Raw genomic sequence first — 22,576 nt, 5'->3', positions numbered from 1 at the left:
TCTCATGTCTGTACAGTAAAAATATGCAGTATGTGGCTAGAGCCAGTACCCAGTTAGCTTAGCTTAGCATAACGACTGGAAATGTGGGAAACTTCTAGCCTGGTTATGTCCAACGGTAACAAAATCTGCCTACCAGCAGCTGTAAACCTCACTATTTACCATTTTATATCTCGTTTGTTTTACCTGAATAAAAACTGAAGTGTAATAACAACAATTTGCCATTTTACGGGCGGATATATGTTGCAGAATGTTGTTGTTTTTACACTGTGGTGTTTGTATAGATTAAAACAAACAGATTAATCAAACTGATGAAACAGACAGATTAAAAAATAAGATATAGCGAGAAAAGAGCCAGGCTAGGTGTTTCTCCACGTTTCCCTCTTTATGCTAAGCTAAACTAACTGGCTGCTGGCTCTAGCTTCATATTTACTGTACAGATTTGAGAGTAATATCGATCTTTTCAATGCTCAGCAAATAATGATATTTCCCACAATGTCACTATTCCTTTAAAGTGAACAATAAAAATTGTTATATACACAGTGATTTGAAAATGCTTAGCTTAAGGTGATGATTAGACTTATATTGTGGTAGATTCAGCCGCACAGGCCAGCTCTTTACATGAAGGTAAGAGTGTTGTTTGTCTTCCATCATTTTGACCACCCCCTGTAATAGGCTTATTTATAACAATTTATTGATTTGAACTGAAAAAGCATGCATTACATCTGGTCAAAGTAGCAAGATGCTAAACAGTTATGTTAGATCTTTATTCCTGAAGAGAGTGGGTATCATACAATATCTTTGATGCATTTAGAGAAAACCAGATTTTATGGCATGGATTCAGTAAACAGAATGAATATGGGGCTGTGGTAGACCCTGTGGCTATATAAAGATTATAGTCATTATAATATTATTGCTTTCATCACAGAGGAGAGAGATTCTGGGCCCTTAAGACAAATGTTATGATTTCCTTACAGGCCCACCTCTAAATCTAACCAGTAACACCTAAGTTGAAATTCTAATGGAGTGTCTCGTTTGACCACAAAGGCCTACTATAGATTAAACTGATTTTGTAATGATACAAAGTGATTGCACAGTACTGAACTACTGCTCTAAGCAGTTAATTTATGACAAAATGCCCATAAATGCTTTCTAATATAGGGTATTATATAATGATTGCTTTGTGCTTATCGAGTACAAGTATTGACTCTTTCAACTTAAGTGTTACTTTAATAAGCAAGTGAAATTGCGTAGCACTGTGCCCAGTTCAGACAGGTCATATGATGCAGATAATGCATTTTCAAATGTTAAACGCATCATCTAGCAACATATTCTGTATTTGATCAACTAACAAAGTCATAAAATCGCACATGGTAAAATAGTCTATATATGAAATACCAAAAATACAGCTGTGAACAAACATGAAAATGGAAACAAGGTAATATAGTTAAGGCTAAACATCTTTGTCTATTACCTTTGTATAGCTAAGTCAATAAGAGGAGCATGCAATCAACATAACATTGCCACAATTTTACATTAAACAACAAAAGCAATCAACTCAAAACAAATGTTGTATGTGCCTTTCGCCACCACAAATTAGAACCATGTAACTTAAGTTTCCCACGTTGTAAATCATATGGCTTTGTGCAATTTTTCACTGTCAGTATATTCACTAATGAAATTGTTTTTGTAAAATAATATATCAATAAATGTCATGCCAGAAATTATTGAGATTCTGTTCTACATGCGCTGTTTCTTACATGCCAGATTGTGCTAATTGTACATCATCCTAAAAAAAAGAAAGTCAGAGGTCTTTCATCACAGCATGTACACTTAAATCCAGGGACAAATGTGCTCAATTCCACCACCCTACTTTATATAAGGTGTTTGTGCACATATTCTACATTTCTTTTAATATAAGAACATTGTCCATTAATAAATTAGGAATAGTACAAGGACTTCAGGTAGGGAAATAAAGGTGGATGGCATAAGTTAAAATTTGTTGCCTGCTTTATGTAAAGCGATCTGAATTCATCTTTCTGAGCTTGGGCGGCAGGTGTCCGTCCATCCTACCTCCCCCAGCCAGTCGCTGCAGCTTGGGAGGTAAGTCCGCCACTGACTTACTGATGGGCTCTGTGCTGATCTTGGAGGCCTTACCAGCCTGCTTGTCATCAGAGACACCGGGAACAGAGCTGATTCGCTGCAGCTTCATGGGCAGGTCTCCAAAGCTGTAAGTCATCTCTGAGGTGGTGGAGCTCATTCTTAGAAGCTTCTTGGGCAGGCCGTCCCGCCCTGTGATCTTCTGGAGCTTGGTGGGCAGCTTGGTGGTGCTGTCATTGTCCTCCAGGGTCTCCAGGCAGTCCAGGGAGCTGTTCTTCTCCCCGCTGTTGCACAGGGACGGAGCCATGAGGGGCGAAGAGAGTAGCAGAGCCTCCTCCTGCTCCTTCACGCTGTATGGAGGGGTGGGCACCTCGAATGTGGCATGGAACTGAGAGTAGTCCACCTTAAAGAAGCCTTCCTCCAAGGAGATAACCGGGAAGAAGCGGTGTCCCCACAGAACCTCATCCTCAGTGTAAGACGTCCTTGCTTGGCAGGTCATCCCTGTCAAAGAGGGGGAAAAAAACACAAAAATAACTTTGAGGCTTCACAAATTATGACAAATGAATCAATTAATCATTGTCTTGCCACAGATCAACATAGTAGAGCCTAATGTTTTAAGATGAAACATTTCACGACTCCAGTATTAAACAACAGAGCCCTGGTTTAATTATATGCTTGGCACTGATCCATAAGGATCAACAATATGATATTAACCAGGATTCCTGCCATCACAAAGCAAATGATATTGCAAACAAAACCGCCATCATTGAATAAGTATTTACTGTCTTACAGAGCCAGTGGCCTAAATAAAAAGCTTAATGGATTTTTCAGTTTCCAAAAATGATGAGACTGAGTAGTTTGCTTTTTTTTTTTTGCTTTTTCCTTTTTTTAAAAAATGGAATGGCTAATTATTTAATCATAAATGGCCCCACTCATTCTGAAATTACTGTAGGAGCCTATGCCAAATTGCCAGAGCAGTTGCCATGTATGCACAGAGTAAATTTAATATCAATATAATTTTGTATAGTATCTAGTTTCACTGTTTTGTTTACCTGAGGTTCCACATGAATGCATACATAACAGGTTAAAGCTGACACATACACAATATAGATAACAACCCATAAAATTCTATGCATTTATTGAAGGACACAAGTAAGTCTACATGAGGAAGAATACTTGTTTAAGTTAATAAAAAAAGAAAAAAAAAAACAAAACACATCACCTCTTATGCTACAGTTGAGTTCAGTCCACACATTAAGCTTGGCTACCAGCTATAAAAGATAAAGGATTAAGATAATCAAATAGCTGGAGAGGCAAACCCAGATGAGCAGGCTAAGACTTCATTTTGGTGTAGCTCACACCAAAATTTATTTTTATGGTAGGAGCTTTGTTATATAACAAAAGGAATCCAATTTAATCCAAAACACAAAAAGGTACATATGGTGTAAATTTCAGAATATTTTTTAATCTTGAGAAAAGCCTAAATGAGTGCGACAATTTGCTTGAAAAGGAATAAATTCTGACATTTGGAGATAACAAATTAAAATAAAATCCTAACCGAAAAAAATCTTACTTAGCATGATTTGGGTTTGTGCGTGTAGTCGTAACTATTCATTAAATTCGGTACCAGATAACAGATTATGATACACTTGGAATAAATTATCCCTCACAGGGGACTCTGAATTAAATACCTGCTTAAAAACTCCCCTCGCGTCCTCAGAAACTAATTAATACAATTAGCAAAATCATTTGAAATTTGAAATAATGATCAACTTTTTTTTCATGCAACGTTATCGGAAGAGTATTAGTGATTACTCATCACCGTTATTCAAGCACCTGCTATCATATCACCTACATGCGCATTATATCATATTACACTGTTAACAGCAAAGTCCTATCCATCTCAGCATAGTTGACATTCTGCTGAAAAAACAACTTCATTTTCTTACTGAAAGTGAGTATAGAAAATCTATAATTAGGTTTACATCTAAGAAAAAACACTAAATTGGTTATATTAGTCCAAAATCCCATTCTTTTACCACAGAGGAATGGTTGGGGGTACTCATGTTAAGGCTTGTTGAAATCCATCAGGTAATCTGCGACTGCTGTAGGTTATTATCACATGTTTTAATTACCAGCTTAATATTGTTCTGGCAGTGACAGTTGGGTCCAAAGCGTTCATTCACAGTGAGACACTGCTGCTGATTGCGAGAATGTCATCGTCGAAACTAGAGGCATCTGTGATTCTGCCCAATTCCCAAGGTCATAAAATAATTCACTGATAACAGCTCTGTACACAATCGCAGATGTGCAAGAGACTGAACATCAAGCACGTTTGGGGTATTCAAAGTATTATTTCTGCACTATTGCTTCAGAGTCCCGCAGCCTTTAGGCAGATGGAAGTCTGCAGCAGTGAATAAAGCGGGCAAAAGTAATGAGAACTTTAGGGCCAAAGCAACGGAGAGTTAAGTGCAAATGGAAATCTTATAGTATTGTGAGCCTGTTAAAGTGCCTCTAGCCAAAGCATACTCACCATTTGATCATCAACAGGCTTATAGCCTATATATACTGATTCTGAGAAAACTGTGGTGTAAAATACTCTCTGTTTAGCTTTTATAACAGCTACTTAATCACTACCAGAAGTCAGCTGTACCTCCTTTATTGAATTGTAAAGTCAATGCTGTGATGCCAACTGGACATCCATGCTATACTGTATATACGGGACTATTATGTCAATAGCAACTTTACTGGTTCATGATAAGAAAAATGTTTTAACAAGTGTGGTGAAATAGTGCCTGAGGCAAAAGGCTGCTACAGTAATACATAAGACCCAAATAGCTTTATCTTACATCTATTAATAATGCTCTATTGTTTGTGCAGATGGTGTAGGAGTTACTGTAAGACCTCTGTCTCTACAAACCCATGAACCCTGCAGGCCTGGGGCTGAATCCCTTTTCAACCTGTTCCCCTTCCTCTAGAGCCACTCAGCCCCCCTCTCCAAAAGACATCTCTCTGATGTGGATGCTCTAATCAACTGTACCTTTCTTCAAAAACTAACAATGGCACTAGACTTAATCATGGTTATTAATATACATTTAATTTCCATACATTATTCAAGGGTTGGTGCCTCAGCCACTGCATAATTATAGACACGGTTACATCATATACATACAATTGTGTTGCTAAAGACCAGCTGTTCTGCAACACCCACATTCGTATGACACACAGTATAACAGCCTCGAATTTCAGTGAGACCACAACACGGTTCATTTTGTGATGGAAATGGACAAATTATGTGGAGGGATATGTTTGACAAAGACTCCAAGATCACGTAACAGAATACAGTCAAACAGCCAAAAATAGCACCAATATAAAAACCTGACTGATTGATATTTTCTACAGCTGCTGTGTGTTATTCCTTAAAATAGGAATCCAGTCAAATGCGAATACTCATATCGGAGTGTATTTCGTATTACTGGTAAAGCCTTATGTAACTCTAAAATACATGCCTGCCTGGGACTCAGTGTTTCTATGGTAACAAAACTGTAGGAATGCGCGCATGCAACAGCCATAAACCATTTCACTGCTGAGTTTGGTCAAAAGTAACAGTGACAACATGGAACAAAAGTCTCTCTTTTAGATCATGAAAAAAAAAAAAACCATCCAACCTGATTTTCCATGGGGTCAAATCATCCATCTAAACAAAACCTCATCTCAAAGTGCCTTTGTTTCAGGGGAGTGGGTAAATCATATATTTTGGTGACTTCTCATCAGTGAAGGGCAGAGCTCATATTACAAATGTCCTCTTTTATAAAGCACAGGGCAACTTTCTCTTCCTATCCATCACTCTCACAGGGCATTGCCTTTTTTTATATCTGTGTCATCTTCGTAGCACCCGCATGCTGTATCATACGAGCAGTGTGTCACAAACACACACACACACACACAGCAGTGGGAAATATATAATAATCCTGTCCTCTCTCTGCTGCTGTTTGCTGATGGGAACATGCAACTATAGAACATCACAGCATTGCGAAAGAAACACCTCCGATGAGGGGTGTGCCGTGTTGTCACAGCCAGTTAGAGGTGTTTGTAACATCAGTTCACATATTTCAAAAGTGAAACCAAACACGCTCACTCACAATTTCAGATCATTTTTTGTACACGCTTTTTATAGTCTATGCTAAGAGCACCTGACTATATCTTTTAAAAAAAGACTTACATGGTGCATTTGCTTTTATTTCATTGAGAAAAATAGGGTGTGATGTGTGACAAGGGTTGTAGAATTGTACTACAAACTCCCAGATCACACTGTATGGATCTTTAACCACTCAACCACGAGGATGCCCCAAACCTGGCTATATAGTATTGAAAGAAATCCAGTACAAAAGCTAATTAACCAGGGAATACACATGATCTGAGATTTGGAAAATGTCAACATTCAAGGAACCAAGAAAAGCAGGGTGTTTACTTGCTATTTTTCAGGTTCTTTAAAGCTTTGTGACAAAGGATTTGTGATTTTAATCCAATGGCTATATTGGCCTTCAACACAGGCAAATATGTTATTCCCATTTGGAGGCATGGTTTCTGTTTACCTGGAAAAAAAAATCTTTAGATATGGAGATCCTGGTTTTCACTTCATCCCATAAATTCAATCATTTAATCTATTAATCAGTCATTTAAACTGTTCTTTTTGAATCAAAATGCTAAAAAAAAAACAAAAAAAACAAAAACAAATGCTGGTTATAGCTTCTCAGATATTAAGAATTGCTGCTTTTCTTTTTTGTATATGATTAGTAAATAATAAATTTGGAGTTTTGGACTGTTTTTCAGAGGGGAAAATAGCAATTTGACCGCATCATTTATGCTCTGAAATACTGTAGTGGGCATTTTTAACTACACAAAAAATTGTTTTACAGAGAAGGTAGCCGTGAGATTAATCAAGGATTAAAATTAATCTTTGTTGCAGCCCTAACTGAAATCATCAGATTAAAAGCAAATCAACACATGAGCAGATTCATTCATTCTTTAACTCGTGAACAAAAATAAATACAGTGAAACCACACTAGCCCTATTAGGAGAAAGAGGGGGGTTATAAGAAACCAGGAGGGAAAAACATCATTGGAATCAGTGAAAAGACAATTCCTCATTCAGCCCAATAGGAGAGGAACTTTGTAATGTTGTGGATCCATTAAATTTTTAATTTTGGTAAATGGTTATCTCTTCCCCTCTGTGACTCAGTATAAACCAGTACCAATACATTTCAAATCCACAGTGGGGTTACCGTTCACAATAAAGTGCCGTACAGTGACAGATTTAACATCCCTTTTATAGAATCTCTGTTGGAAGAATCAGCATTGTTCTGGTTGATTTACCAATATTAAATATGTTTCATGGTCAAATACATGCACTGTTGCGTGTTTTGCATCAATTTATTTTCTGTTTTACCGGTTGTACAACATAGAAGATCTTTGTACAGATAATGATTCTGCAAATTATTAGACTACCACACTGTCTCTTATGCTAGCAGTCTCATCAGCATGGGAGGGTAGTTGAAGACTAATATCAAGTTATTATCTGCTATCAATCAATGTAACAGTACAGGTGAAAGTCCCACATCAATAAAAAATTACTTAAAGCTGCAGGAATCAAACATTTTACAATGAACATTAATAAAAAAGACTATGTGTAATGTGAAAGTGGTCGCTTGTTCTGACAAATTACTTTTGGTTCACTCTCACCAGCTCTCATCAGCGATCGTTTCAGACGCAGCAGGCAGCTGTTTTCAGCAAAAAAAAAAAAACGGGGAAAAAAAAGTGCGGATAAAGCCACTGTACGCTATCTGCTAATCACCGAACACCAGAAAGTTTACGACTAGCTACAGAACGAAGTGGAAGCTAAAAACCCAAATATTTCTCCTCTCGGGAGTTGGAGGAGATCTTTACACCAAAACAGAACTAAAGGGAGAGTGAATAGTGGACGTACATTTGCCAGGTGGCCAGACACGACTTTGAATGAATTCTAACGATGTTCTGTGTTTGCTGGTGATATAATTAGCCAACTGTTTGCCAATATATTCGCCGTATCGACTTTATAAGGTTATATGTAAAGTTGCGTTTACAGCTTGTTTCTCTGCCTCCATAAATCTAGTAGTAAGTAATGGAAACAAGTATTCAAGTAAAAAGTACTTAACTACAAAACGTAAAACTACTTAATGATGTGTTACTATAACATATAAGCGAAGCAAAATTTTAATTTGTAAAAGTTCCAGCTGTGACTACTGAGGGTCTGACTTTTTCATTTTAGTGTTTAGGAGATTAAACTCTACCATTCTGTCACATTGTTGCCATCTGGTAAAAACCTCATCTCTCCAATTTTGGGGATTTTCATGGTTTCAGATCAGCTGAAAGATTCGGGTTTCTCCTTTCACCTGAACATCTACATTTCATTCTTTATCCTATTTGTTTGTGATTGTATACAAATGATTGAAATCTAAAAATAGGAATTACAGGCAAATTATGAAGAAATAACTTTCTTGACTTGTAGCACAGCACAGTTTTGAAGTATTTTCCAACATCCTGTATATCAACAAAAAACTTAAATGTGGCATATGTAAATAAAAATTATGTTCAAAGGCAAAAGAATTACAAAAATTGCAAATGGCAAATTATGATTCAGCACATAGAGCAAATAACACATAAAGCAAATAACACATATAAGAGCTGTTCCACGACATCTCCATCCAATTTTTCATAAAACTATGTCTACTTCATAGGCTGAGGGATATATGATCTTACTTCTGACTGCCAATGTATATCTTAATCCTGCAAAAATGTGAAATCCTCTCTGAAGTCCTCCATCGCCAAAGTTCACCAGGCAGTTTACTGCTCACATATGCAATACCTACAGCGTGTGACAGCAAGAGTGGCATTAGAATAATCCTCCGCTGAATCCACAAATTCCAAAGAGATGTAAAAAAAAAAAAAAAAAAAAAAAATGCATATAATTAAAGGTAAATTTCAGAGGGGAAACAACATAGAAAATCAGGGAAAAACCATTTTCTGACTCAATGTGTGCATTTGTGTTACACACTGAGATTTTCTGCCATCTCAGCAGCAACCATGATTTTAAGTGAAATCTCCAGGCATTATCCAAATGGGATTTTTTAAACTGAGGATGTGACTATATAACATTGAGATGTAGAGAATACAGGTGCTCTATCTGCACTGTACAGTATATGCAATATTTCACAGACTCCCAACTAATTCCATTATGGACCGAAAAAAAAGAAAAAAGGCAGGAAGTCGTGTCGAGGATAAACTTTGAGATTTAGATGCCCAAAAGCCATTGCAGCTTGAGACTCTAAATAAATGCACTTTTCCTTGATAACACAGAGCTGGCTGCTTCTCTGCTCTCACAAAGTGAAGCAGCCGCAGAGTCAGCGGAGTGACAGAGACGATAAAATGGGTTCTTTGGTGGCTGGAATAGGAAAACGCTGTAAACTCGAAGGCAGCCTGCCAGTGTTTCTTGATAGTGGTTAAAAAAAACCCTAAGTGGTATTCACAGACTCGGTCAGCTAAAAGAAGCTTATCCAGGTTGTAGAAGCCAAAGGATCATATCCATTTGGTGCCTGGCTCAGTCATATTCTCAGCTGCAGATCTGCACTTGACACACTGAGGACAGAGTAAAGTCAAGGGGCAGACCTGAGAAGAGGGATCTATTTATTGCAGCTCTGTCAAATCATCGAGGCAGAGCCTCAATCTAGATTTTTGAATAAAAAAAATCAGTGCTATTATATGATCCAACAACCCATAGGCATCAAGCGAATGACACTCAAAATTGACGGCTATGTGAAATGAAGGTTTATTCAAATGACTTGACTAGGTGAGCTCTCACAATGGGAGTCAACGAAAAAGGAAGGTGGGCGCAAAAGAGTTCTTCACAACCTCCTATTTACTGACAAAATCACAAATAACCTTCCTATTGTACTGTCTCTCTCTGTCTGGCTCTCCCTTTTACTCAGTCACTCAAATGGTCTCACACACACACACACACACACTCACAGACACACACACACACACACACACACACACACACACACACACACACACACACACACACACACACAAACACACACACACACACTCACTCACCAGTGCAATGCTGTCAGCAAATTCCCTTGACAGCCTATCCGGGCTGTGGAAAGTGTTATGTATTAGAAAATGCTAGCAAAAACAAGCGTGAGAATCTGGACGTTGCACACACAGATCGCCAGCACACAACACCGTCCTTGACTCATCCTTTTATCTGAGCACTGCTGCCACTGTCAGGCATTCGCTGTGGCCAACGCTATCCACAAAAATTGTCTTTGCTGCACCGCTGGATTGTGAGGAACAACAATTAATTGGACAGTTATCCTTTTTCTTAGTTTGGAATACAGGGACAGAATTCCTCTTCTTTTAGGATCTTTGTCACAGCATTTAAGCTGCTATGCTGAATAAGGTAAAGGAAAGCTAAGAAGAGGAGAATATTAGGATGCTGAGCTGTGTTTCTAAGCCTACTGAAGAGAGGGAAAGTTCACTTTACAAGTCTGAGTAATATAGTTCTGACTAGTTTGGCTTTTCACCACTGACTTGTTATTTTTTCAATAAAATGTTACAAAATATAGAACCAATTGTACCTTTATTAAATTTTAAAAATCTAATTTTGATACAGATACTGCTATTGTGGCCACAAGTCCTGTCTGATTATCTGTTTCTATGGTGACCGCCATCAAATGGTAAAGTGTAGAAAATGCAGAAGCTTTCAGTGACCTGTTTTTCACAGTTTGACTTTTCAAAGATAGAAATGAGTCCCCTCCCTTAGTTAAATACTGTTTTGCTGTGTGATCCATTAGTGAAGGTGGCTTCTAGTTGTTTGCAGCTCTGTGGTTTTATTCCACCCATACAGCACCAGCTGAGCAATGAGAACAAGGAGGAAGCTGATGGAGGGGAAAAGGAAGGGGAAGTGCTCTGCTGTGGGGGAGGGGAGAGCCTGGATACTCAGGCAATTGCTAGAGTGTGGAGGCTGCTGGAAAGGGAAGGAATCGAAGGGAAGGGAATAAGGAGCGCGGGCTGCCAGCCATCCCCACACAAGGTGGTGTAACAGGCAGGCTAAAGGAACATATGGCTGTAGGCCATTAACACAGCCAGGAGAACACAAATTACCAAGTGAAGGCAATGCTGAATGCTGCTGTGAAGGGAACCAGTTAAGCAAAACGGCAATCAATGGATTTCCTCTAGGCCAAACAACTATTGGTCAAATAGGAAAAATCACACTGGGGATATACTCACACCTGCTTTTCTCTTCATTACATGTTGAGAGCAGAAAAGATCAGAAAACAATTTTATTTCTATACAACAGAGTGAATGAGTGAAAGATGTATCCGTTATTGATTTCAGATATTAAATCAATTTACTGTAAGTCATGAAGAGGAGTAACAGCTGAAAGAGGGGAGACAAAAGAGGGATTTTTGAGCCTTAAGATGTCTCAGACTCGGATGGAACTAAAAAGGAGTAACTCGCTGTTAAAATAGATTCTCCATTGTTTTTTCAACTTTGTCACTTGAGCTAGAGAGCAGATTATTCCAGTAAACTCAAGCATGTCTGAGCGACAAAAATAGAAAGAGACATCCCAGAGGAGGGTCTTGCTCAAAGACAAGCTTTAAGGACAGCATGTTCATGTGGCGCTGTTATTAGACTGCAGGATCGATTCACCTGCACTTCAGGGACGGTCACAGCTCTACCAAGCAATGCCGCCAGTGACCAAAACTACGAGTGCACCACAACCTTCCTCATAACCTCAAACAAGTGGAGCCACAATATAATCTCAATTATGGCCATGTCGCACTTTGCCCCATCTTCCTTCTAGGCAGGGGTTGATGTTGAAGTCTCCGATTTGTGGTGTTAATCACCAAAAAAGTGTCCTTCTCACAACAACACGTGCATATCTTCTAAGACCAAAAACAACTGAGACATAGTCAATTATTTCTAACTCTTCGTGTTGCTGAATGCATTTCTGCCTGCTTTCGTCACAGAGCGAGTTCATCTCAGGTCTACCACCACACCTCTTCTACCAGTGATTTATTGCCATCCAACAGGGACTTGACAAATCCCTAAAGACACAATTACCGTGCTCCCCCTTGGGAAGCCAGCACAGTTCATCTAAAAAGGGATAATGAATCCAGGATGTCATAGCTGGTTCACTGCAATGCCCATTATGTGGAGTTCATCCCCAGTGCAATTACTGTATGTACAGAAGACATAGGAGGTAAATCTCACAGATGCGTTCCTGGAATACCCTTGTTTGTTTACGTAAAATTAGTATTGCTAATTTCAGTGTTATTTGATACAACATGATAGATAAAGCAAGCTGCCTTTGTGCGAGGATAATGACTCATTGTACAGTAGTTAACCAATATACAGGGGGTGGACTAAATACATTGAACACACTCAATGTAATCTAATCAAAGTCAACAGCCTTGCATCAAATCTTTGTGAAGGCTATAAACTTCAGTCCATTTTCAGACTTTGTTGGATGTTGACTTGTCTCTTTTTGAAGTTGTCATTTTTCTTATTGTCTTAATGAAATTATTCATATTTTGACTATAATCCCTATGTGCAGTACAGGGAGAATACAGTCTGCTAGAATCCAGTACACCAAAATCTAGACTCAAAAGATCCAAACCTCTGACAGCCTGTCTCAAAGAAGAACATTATGAGTCTCAAAGATAGTATTTATTGCATTATAATACTGTAGATTGTATTGGACTATACAGATCTTCATGATTTTTCATCAAACCTCAGAAATTATTTCATATATAATCCACTCATGCTGCTTTTACTTTTATATATTTAATTAATTTAATTGAATATGTATTTTTTTTAATATTATTCAAATAAAAGTAGCAATAAAACAATATATAAATACACCATTTCAAGTAAAAACCCACGTATTCAAAATCTTACTTAAGTAAAAGTATATAAGTAATATCAACAAAAAGTAAGTCAAACTAAAGATGAACCTGAAGCTAATTAAACTTGTTTATTTACTTTTGGGTAATTTCTTCAACAACAATGCATCATGTTTTATAACATATCATCATATGGCTTGCATGTAAAATCTTTGTCTGTATAGTAACTAGTAACTACAACTGTACACAAAAAGTACTATATTCCCCCCTGAAATGTATTGGCGCTGAAGTAAAAAGTATAACTCAAATTTGTACGTCAGAATAGAATTTGAGTAAATGTACTAGTTTACATTCCAGAAGAAATTTGATGAGCATAATAATGAGTAATAACATATTGTCTATGCCGTTTAACTAAAGGTTACCAGGAAAGTATATCATCACATTCTTGTATTCAGATCTTGACTTTATGTATCACTGCACCTTTTTGTTACACTAAAAAACACTATCAACATTGTTGTGCTGAAACACTCAAAGCGGGTAGCTGGAAAATTTATTGGTAATAAATACAAATGAACCAAAAGCATGAAATACATTTTAACAAGAGAGCTGTAAGGTATCCAACACGGGGCTTATCCTTTCAGCTACACAAGTGGAGCTCAGCGGGGGCAGACACTTCTCCCCTGAGTTCTCCCCCCTGAGAACATTAGATTTAATTGGAAACTCCCGCTCTCACCTGATCTGAAGCGTTAACTTCCCCCCTGAGCCCACTTTAACCCTTTGACCCGCGGGGCTGTGGCAGGGATCACGACACTGGGATGAGAGGATTCGCTTGCGGTGTAATGACTCAGACTGAAATATGGTCAGTTTCTCCAGAGGACGGCACAGTCTGTCACAGCAGGCTCGTATCCGGGGTTCACGTGTGCCGGTGTTTACCTCAGCTCTGGAGCTCCTGACGTCAGGCGACCCCAGACCGCCGGGGCCACGGTCTCTTACTCAGATGATTGAAACTATTAGGCCTCCAATGCAACAGAAATCTCTCCATTTTCATTTCAATTACTGCTGCTGATGATAAAACACAGATCGGGCCATGACACTGGCTACCCTGCTAATCAGTGGCAATAGATGTTTCCAATTAATTATGCTGGTTGGCTTTACTACTAGACAGAGTCTGCATGAAAGCAATTATTACTCTCAATTTCATTTTCTAGATATCTACTTTATATGTATTTGTTGCACAACAATAACTTAATTAAAGCTATGATGATAGTATTATATAACAAAATTAGTTTTCCAATACACTGGTTAGGTAATTACTTTTTATTTACCTAAACTAAGGGATAACTGTCTCTTTAATGCTTTTTTTAATTAAGAATTAATATATTTGGTCATAAATCTTAAAGATCCATCTATGTAAATCAATTCCAATCATAATGTTTTTTGTGTCTTTTCATTCCTAAAAAAGGTCCAAACACAGATTTTAAATAAGAGATACAGTTTCAAGCACAGTTTCAAATATTGCGCATATACAGTGGGTAGGCGACTCATTATACAAACCTGTTCTCTCCTGTCACATACTGCATTTATGCACACAAAAACACATGAATAAACATTACCAGTTGATCCAGTCTATATGCAACCAACCCCTGCCACCCACACTTATTTTAAAATGAGCAGATAACTAGGATATTCTATTTTTTATTCTATAACAGTGAATCACATGAAAGCCTTGTAGCAGAATGGAAAAGAGGGGGCTGACAGAAATCTTTGAAAACAATCAAAATCAACGTACAACTTTATCGAAGAGGGGAAGGAGCATTTTTTTTATATTTTTGCCATAATTTCCCTCACAACCAAATGTGAGGCTGTGTTTCATTTAAAACGGAAGATACGGAGATTATTAGTCAGTCCACTAAGCAGATTGTGTTTTCCTGCAGTTCGAATTTGCTGTAGCACCAAAAGCATGAAATGAAGTCTAACCGAAACTCAATGAGCAAACAAATACAAGTGTGTAAAGAAACACTAAAATGGCAGAGTTTATCATGGAGTAAACTTTACACCTATGGATGCTAAATACCTTGGCAACTTTGCCAAAAAACACATTTGTAAATATGACTTACTTTACTTAACTTTTGTAAATATGACTTATTGCAGCATTTTATGAATTTCATGGCAAGTGTAATGAGCACACTCATTTGCATGAAAGTCACATCAATTTGAAAAGAAAAAGGTTTATGCTGACGATACAGTTTATGCTTGCGAATCACTGCTTTTCATAGCTGATGAGTGAATTTAAAAACACTTTGCAAAGCTTGTGGAGATCTTAACACTGTGTTTTGCCAACATGTTAGACCTAAAACATTATACAAAATTTCAGGGTTGATTAATGTGCCGACAGACTTCTTTCTGTTCCACAATGAAAATGAGTTCCCCATGAAATAAATACTCAGCTTGTTTATCTTTGTTAATATTTATGTCTCTGATCTAAAAACTGCATGGTCTTAAACTACATAAATGCACATCTTCAGCAAACAGGAGCTGCAGCATTCACACAGGAGTGTTGTGGTGTAACTGCTTCCTGTGCAAATTCAACATCAAAAATCATGAGATGAATTTAGTTCCAATGCGCTGATTAGTTTCGTGGTGGGAGGAACCCAAACGTCTGTTACTGGCAGCTATTTTGGGTTCTCAGGATTCAGCTCCACGAAAGAACAGATTGCCCCTGGCTTGGGATTTAGGCCTTTTGTAGTGTTGAACAGCATTACTGGTGTTAATGGGATACTTATCTAAACTTCTGATGTATTTTAAGACTGCATGTACCAGCTCTGAATCAGCTGATGAGTCAAAGTCAGGTCAGCTCTGTTGTGGAACAACGAAAACGACCCCGCAGTTCCATTAAAATGTCATTATATCAGAATTTGTTTTCGTATTATTTTTCACACATCCAAGATAAACACTGCATTTTTAATATTTTGAATGACAACTTGCTGTTGGTAGAGCTGCGCAGATACTATAGCTGCTCAATTACTCTGGCTGATTCAGCCCCTGGTGGGGTTGAGGGTGGGTGGAGCTACACTGGAAATCACATGATGTCACAAAAACGTATGGACCACTTAGGATGATAACAGGGTAAGTTGCCCCAACCTACATTGATGGTTATGTTTATGTTCAGGCACAGGCAGCACTTGTTTGAGGCTAGGGAGATATTATGGTGTCGATTTATTAAAGAAAAAGTCTGCCGTGACTCGAGACATGATGTGCTCATTAACATTTAACTATCTAACAATCTTCCCAAACTTTAACCAAAGAGCTGTTGCCAAATCCTAACCACAGACAGGACTCAGGATGTGCGCGCCAGTCTCTGGAGTGAAGGTCCTGGACTTCGTGCGCTCTCCATCCACCCTGACCATCTTCCCACAACTCCTGTTCAGTATATAGATGTAGAGCTTCATTCCTCTCACGACATAATTGGGAAACCAATTTAGTAATATATAAACATAATTTCTAGGAGACAGGGAGGTGGTCAGGGTGGATGGTGGGACTTTGACACCAGGGTTCACATCCTGTTTCCTGTGTGCGGTTAGGCAACAGAAGCACTTTGGTTACGGTCGGGAAAAGATTGCAGTTTTTCGGTTACATGTTAATGAACACGTAATGTTCTGCGCTTCAACATCACTTTTGACTTGTCCCTGTCTTGTCTAATAAAACAAGACAACAACCTTTCCCTAACCTTAACCAAGGGCTTTTGTGGATTAAAGGTGAAGGAGTCACCATGGATCGGCCAACTAAAGCCCAAACCGGTGCTTGAGGACCACTGAGTGCTGTGAGCGCTGTGAGTGCATTAATTAACGGTTCCTCAATATATTAATCCTATCATATATATTATTGTATCAATAATTCTTTAAGCAAAAACACCAAACATTCACTAGTTCCTCCTCTTCCATTGTGATGATTTACTGCTTTTATCTGTTTTACATCATTGCAAATAATGAACATATTGGGCTTTCGAACTGCGAGTAAGACAAAACAAGCAATCTGAAGACGTCACCTTGGGCTCTGAGAAATTTTTTCATCATTTTTGCACATTAAATTATTAATCAAGAATATAATCTGCCCATTAATCAATAATTAAAACAACCCTTAGCTGCATCCCGACTATATAAACACAGTTTCTAGAAGATTGGGTTGCTCCAAGATGCATATAATAATTCATATAATAATCCAAAGAAACAATATTGAGATATCAGAACAATAACTGGGATCAGTTTGACCAGCAGACTCCAACATATCACAACTGAGCAGATGTTCCTGCACTGCGGAGTCTGTGAGAATTAATTATCTTGTTGTCAAGTGTAAAATCTAATAAGTACATATTTTTTTGCAAAACTCTATAATAAAAACATTTGAATTTATTGGATGAGTTGCATCTATTGTTGATTGGAACTAGCACTAAACACACACAACCGATATCAGCCGGGCTGCAGTCATAACCGATCATTCACTTCGGCAGTATTAAATTCCTCTTTTATTATCCAAGCACCTGTCAAGCAGTGCACGAATAATGCAGAAGTAACTCAGCCTGCTGTTATTGTGAGGAGATTCACATCAACGAAGTGACAGGGGGGCGAAGCGCTCACACTGTAGCCGCTGATGTAGTAGTCACTATAAAGTTGCTTGTTGGGGACTGATGTGGTTTGTGTTTATTGTATTGATTGTTATTGTGTCAGACATGATCACTGTTAGTGCTGTTAACTCATCCAACACTTGTTACTGAAGGCTTCTTGTTTGTGCTTTTTCTCCCCCATACAGCAAGCCGGTTTTTTCCAGGGAAAGCAGTCAGGCAGCATGTACAGTACAATAATTGTAACACGATGTAAAGCCGATTCCTCCTCGGCGGCGCTGCATCTTCCTGCAGCCGTGTTAGAAAACCAATACCACAAAGCCACAACTGGCATTACTCCAGGAGAAAATATGCTGCTACCAGACATCCTACATGTCTCATTTGGAAGGTGCATCATACTGAGGTGGTGATCAAAAAACACCTTGGGCTCCTATTCAAAAGGAATGAGGAATAGCTCATGTCTTTTTATACAGTGTAGAGGTTGTCAGAGGTTACAGCGAAATGGAACAGTTCTGAGCTCCTACGTGCTCCGACATTCTCTTGTGTGCAAAGAGAACCTCAGTCCAAAATAGTTTTGTGTGATGTAGGGGATCAAAAGGTTACTATGTCTAAAAGGGTACACTGTTGTGTCTGTTATTATCTAGTAGGGAGACCAAAGAACCAGTGATTGTGAAGCTTTAATCTGCTGTGAAGAATTTTTTTAACCTCTGTCCCAGACAGCGGGCTTTCCACACATAACAAAAAAAAAAACAGATGTGGGGAGTTGGGCAGCTTCTTCACTAGTATACACGAAGCTTCATAAATATTTCATCTTATTCTTTCTCTGCTGTATCACCTGTTCTGGCAAACACTTCATGGTACAGTAGCGCCTCAGTGGGTTTTTCATATATCAGAGGAGATCCTCCCCAGTACCAGGGGATGTTATCAACAAAGCAATGTCATTTCATGTTCGGCATCACATGTTTGCCAAGTTTATTACTGAAACTGTGTTATGCTTACTATACCATAGGAATAAAAAACCTAAGTTTAGGTGCAGTGCTGCAATCCTGAATACTCAAGGAGAGGTTGCCATGGAAACAGAGTTACATTGGCCAGAAATGAAAGTGTCTGAGGATTTAGACTTTCACTGTACATCAATTTTTAACCATAGATTGTTTCTACATCAGCCTTTCCGACAACTTTACACAACCACATCTGCTCCTCAACGCAGAAACGTCGAAGCACAAAAGTACAAACGTACAAACAATCCCACAGAATGAAGCCAAATCATTTTAATTTAGACTAAGATGGTGACTGTTATAAATGAGGATAATATGATGACACATGCTTCTGTGACTGTGACAGTCACTGCTATACTATGAATATCTGCAAATATATCAATGATAGTTAAATCTCATCACTACAGTGAATATATTCATGCCTTAAAAACTAAGCAGCCTGTACACAGTATCAGGCAGGTACAGGTTAATTAACTGCACATTGCAATTACTTTCATTTAAAAAAAAAAATTGTCAAATTTAAATATTTTTGCACCACATGTTAAAAAAAAATAAAATAAATAAATAATAATAATAATAATAATAATATTATAAATAATATAAACTGAAATAATAATTAATTAACTGAAAGAAAGAAAAAGCAAAGAAATAAACTTTCACTCTGAGAAAGCAGGTGTTCAAACACTGGGCATATCACCTTGTGGGGCATATCTAACATTATGTCCAAACTGTACAATTACTAAATATTGTGACACATTTCCATTTTTTAAACATGCTTGCCCTCTTTATGGGTATGTTAAGTCTCATCGAAATGACATGACACAAACGCTGCGTGTAATGAACAGAAGAATCATATGTCAGCTACATCTCAGCTGCAAAGAGACTTCAATAACACTGCAAATCTTTGACTATCAAAACTATCTGTTAGGAACTGAATATCTTTGCTAATTGCCGTCTGCAGTGTCAGCCTGTGAGCCTCCCTGCCACATCTCCATATGCTGTTTTCGCTGAACCAACATATTACAACTGCTCCTCTGTTCACTGTGTAACACCGAAGGAGCTGTCCCCACAATACTGTTTCAGCCGTGTCAAATAAATGGTTGAATTTAAAATGACCAAAGTGGAGAATTTTACTCAGGGCTTCACTCATCTTGTGGAAATGGAATTCCCTAATTCCAAAGGGTCATTTGAAAGCCAATTATTATCCCCTCTGAGAATAGCAGCTGTGAGGTAAGTACTGGTCGGGCACAAAGACAGAGGAATGGAATTGATCTCGAACGAGAAAAAGAAAATGTATATAGCCGAACACTGACCTGATGGAGTTTCTGTTTTGAAAGTGTTTTAATGCATAAATTATAAATTCTTTCACTTAACACTTGCAACAGAAAATCAATAATCTATGATTATATAAATGCTATCCACTGCTATTATCAGTGGCTCTGTATGGTTGCCACAGAAATGAAAATCAATGAAATGCAATCCAGAGGTCAATAGTGAGTCCATTTGGATGTCAGCTATTAACACCTATGAAAGGGCTGACAATTATTCATGAGATAATTTTTGCAGAAAAAGACGATAGATAAACATCTCAAAAGGCAATACAACATCTTCAGCTACTGTACATGCAGGCTGCAGCCACAACATGCAGTAAAACAGGCTGCAGACTCTCATTTTTACCAGAGCACCCCTATAAAAATGCCCGTTTATGGGTACTCACCCGTAGTCTCTACTATTCCTTCTAGTATCACCACAATTTCAAACTGCTCTGTTTGCATGGACCTCTGGGAGAGGTCGTAGAAGGGGCTCTTGGTGTCAATCACGTGGCAGATCGTGAGTGGTGAGACGAGAAAGAGCTGGTCTGCCCCTGTGCTGAAACCCACGTCCAACTCCAGCTGATCCAGGGGAAGAAACTCGCCTTCGGGCGTCTGGCGAGACTAAAGAAGCATAGAGAAAGAGACGGAGACAGAGATGTTTGGTGGGGGAACGGAAGGGGTAAGACAGACTTATCTAGAGCTTTTCAAGGGCCTTTGTGCAAGCTTTTCACATTTTCTGTGCACTCAGAGCAACCAATCATCAGTCTATCAGAAAAATGACTATAATTTTCCTCCATTATGTCTAAAGAGGTATCTCCACGAGGTATTTACAAGACCACCCATCTCAGCCTGTGATTTGATGTGCCACTGAGTCTTACAATGTATCCTTTTTGAAATAACTGAGTCAAATCAGTTGTTTCAAATTTCTTGGCACTGTTGGGATAATCTAGTTCATACTTACCTGCTGTTTCAGGATATTGACACTAGAAACAAAGAGAATGCTTATTTATCTATATGAAGAAAAAAAAACTTTCAATAAGTCACTAAAATGGGTGTGGTTGCAGTATGTCTTTGCTCAAACTTACTGAGTTTATACTTACCGTAATCTTTATGGGAGCCTACATTTAATCTCCTATACTGTCACTGTATTCCTATATATAACCACGATGGCTGTGCATTTGAATCTTAGAGCATTGCTAAAGAAAAGGTTGTTATAGGTTTACTAGAGACCTCTGTGAAGCCAGGAGGTGGACAGCAGGGAAATCCCTTAAAAGATGTTCTCCTAATAAGGGACAGCAGCACATTTCCACCAAGTTGTAACACGTTACCGCTTTGCCATTCAAAAACTTAAAACAATTTCAGAAATAAGAATATAAACAAGGTGTCCTTAGCAATGTCTGACAAGGGATATTTTTGATGTGGCCATATGTCATTTGAATGTGGTAAAAAAAAAAAAAAACAACTCTCCATTCTATAGCTCAGGATAGCTAGTGGATTTTTTTGCATCCATTATGTTTATTTGGAAACGAGAATGTAGTTTTGTCTACTAAATGCCTCATAGCTTTGTGTACTGTTAGGAGTAGGCTTAGATGTCAGTGTGTAGGCCCTACTGTATCAGTTTCCTAAAAAAAAATATCAAGAAGTGGGCCATGATGGAACAGAAATATAGGATGCAACCTGTCTAAAAGTAGCATCACTCACTTTCAGCAATTTGCAGCGGATCTGTGCGGAGACCATATGGCTGTTACGTAGGTTGCCGACCCTGAACATGAGAGTTAGTTTTCCATCTCGCATAGAAATCGCCGCATGTTCACTGAACATCAGAGTCTCGGCCCTTTTCTTGGGCTGAGACATCTTGATAAACATGCACCCGATCAAAAAGGCATCGACGATCGACCCGAGGATCGACTGGAAAAGAAAGAGAATGATCCCCTCGGGGCATTTGTCTGTGATGTATCTGTAACCATATCCTATAGTGGCCTCGGTCTCGATGAAGAAGAGAAAGGCTGAGGGAAAGTTGTAGACATTGGCCACACATGGAGTGTACTTGTCATTGTGGGCTTTGTTGAGGTCTCCTCTGATGTACGCGATGAACCACCACATAGAGGCCATGAAGAGCCAAGCGACGGTGTAGGTGAGGATGAAAATAAACAGATTCCAGCGCCATTTCAAATCTACCAGTGTCGTGAATAAGTCTGAGAGGTATCGGCTGGTTTCACCACCCAGGTTCCCATGCTGGACGTTACATCGCCCGTTCTTGTCCACGAACCGCTGCCTCTTCTTCTTTTTCTCTGGGGGAGGCTGATTGAATCCAGACCCGCTAGATGAGGTGGTCACTACCTGATAATCGTCCCCAAATTTCTTTCGAAGTGCAGACATACTACGATGACAGCGGCGAAAGGAATAACAAAGGATTCAATGAAATTAAAAAAAAAAAAAAAAAAAAAGTCTGGCTCGTAGTTGCTGCAGTCGTTAATGCCCGTGCGCAATGTCTCCTGTTTGGAAAGAAGGCGATAAAAGTGCGCTGTCTTCGCCCCAGTTAGTCTTGCATCGTCCTCTTTCGCCACACGCTACCGCCGCCACACTCCACAGCCATGAA

The 22,576-nt window shown here is 38.6% G+C and overlaps 1 protein-coding gene across 1 annotated transcript; it reads right to left on the bottom strand.

The window, feature by feature from the left end:
* Positions 1–1,813: 1,813 nt before the first annotated feature.
* Positions 1,814–22,356, bottom strand: kcnj3a (potassium inwardly rectifying channel subfamily J member 3a). The gene is made up of 3 exons (XM_040148539.1): positions 21,679–22,356; positions 20,382–20,598; positions 1,814–2,598 (listed from the first exon to the last, which is right to left on the bottom strand). The coding sequence occupies exons 1-3, from the start codon at positions 22,354–22,356 to the stop codon at positions 2,009–2,011; spliced, it is 1,485 nt and encodes a 494-aa protein (XP_040004473.1). The 3' UTR covers positions 1,814–2,008.
* Between the last annotated feature and the right edge of the window lie 220 nt (positions 22,357–22,576).

Source organism: Xiphias gladius, chromosome 16 (assembly GCF_016859285.1).
Source record: "Xiphias gladius isolate SHS-SW01 ecotype Sanya breed wild chromosome 16, ASM1685928v1, whole genome shotgun sequence".
NCBI lineage: Eukaryota > Metazoa > Chordata > Actinopteri > Istiophoriformes > Xiphiidae > Xiphias > Xiphias gladius.
This window is presented reverse-complemented; position numbering and strand designations above follow the sequence as displayed.

Excerpts from the sequence above, each read along its gene's own strand:
- kcnj3a (XM_040148539.1), bottom strand. The coding sequence starts at position 22,356 with ATGTCTGCACTTCGAAAGAAATTTGGGGACGATTATCAGGTAGTGACC. Across the intron at positions 20,599-21,678 it reads TCCGCTGCAAATTGCTGAAA|TCTCGCCAGACGCCCGAAGG; the intron begins GTGAGTGATGCT and ends ATGCTTCTTTAG. Across the intron at positions 2,599-20,381 it reads AGGAATAGTAGAGACTACGG|GGATGACCTGCCAAGCAAGG; the intron begins GTGAGTACCCAT and ends CCTCTTTGACAG.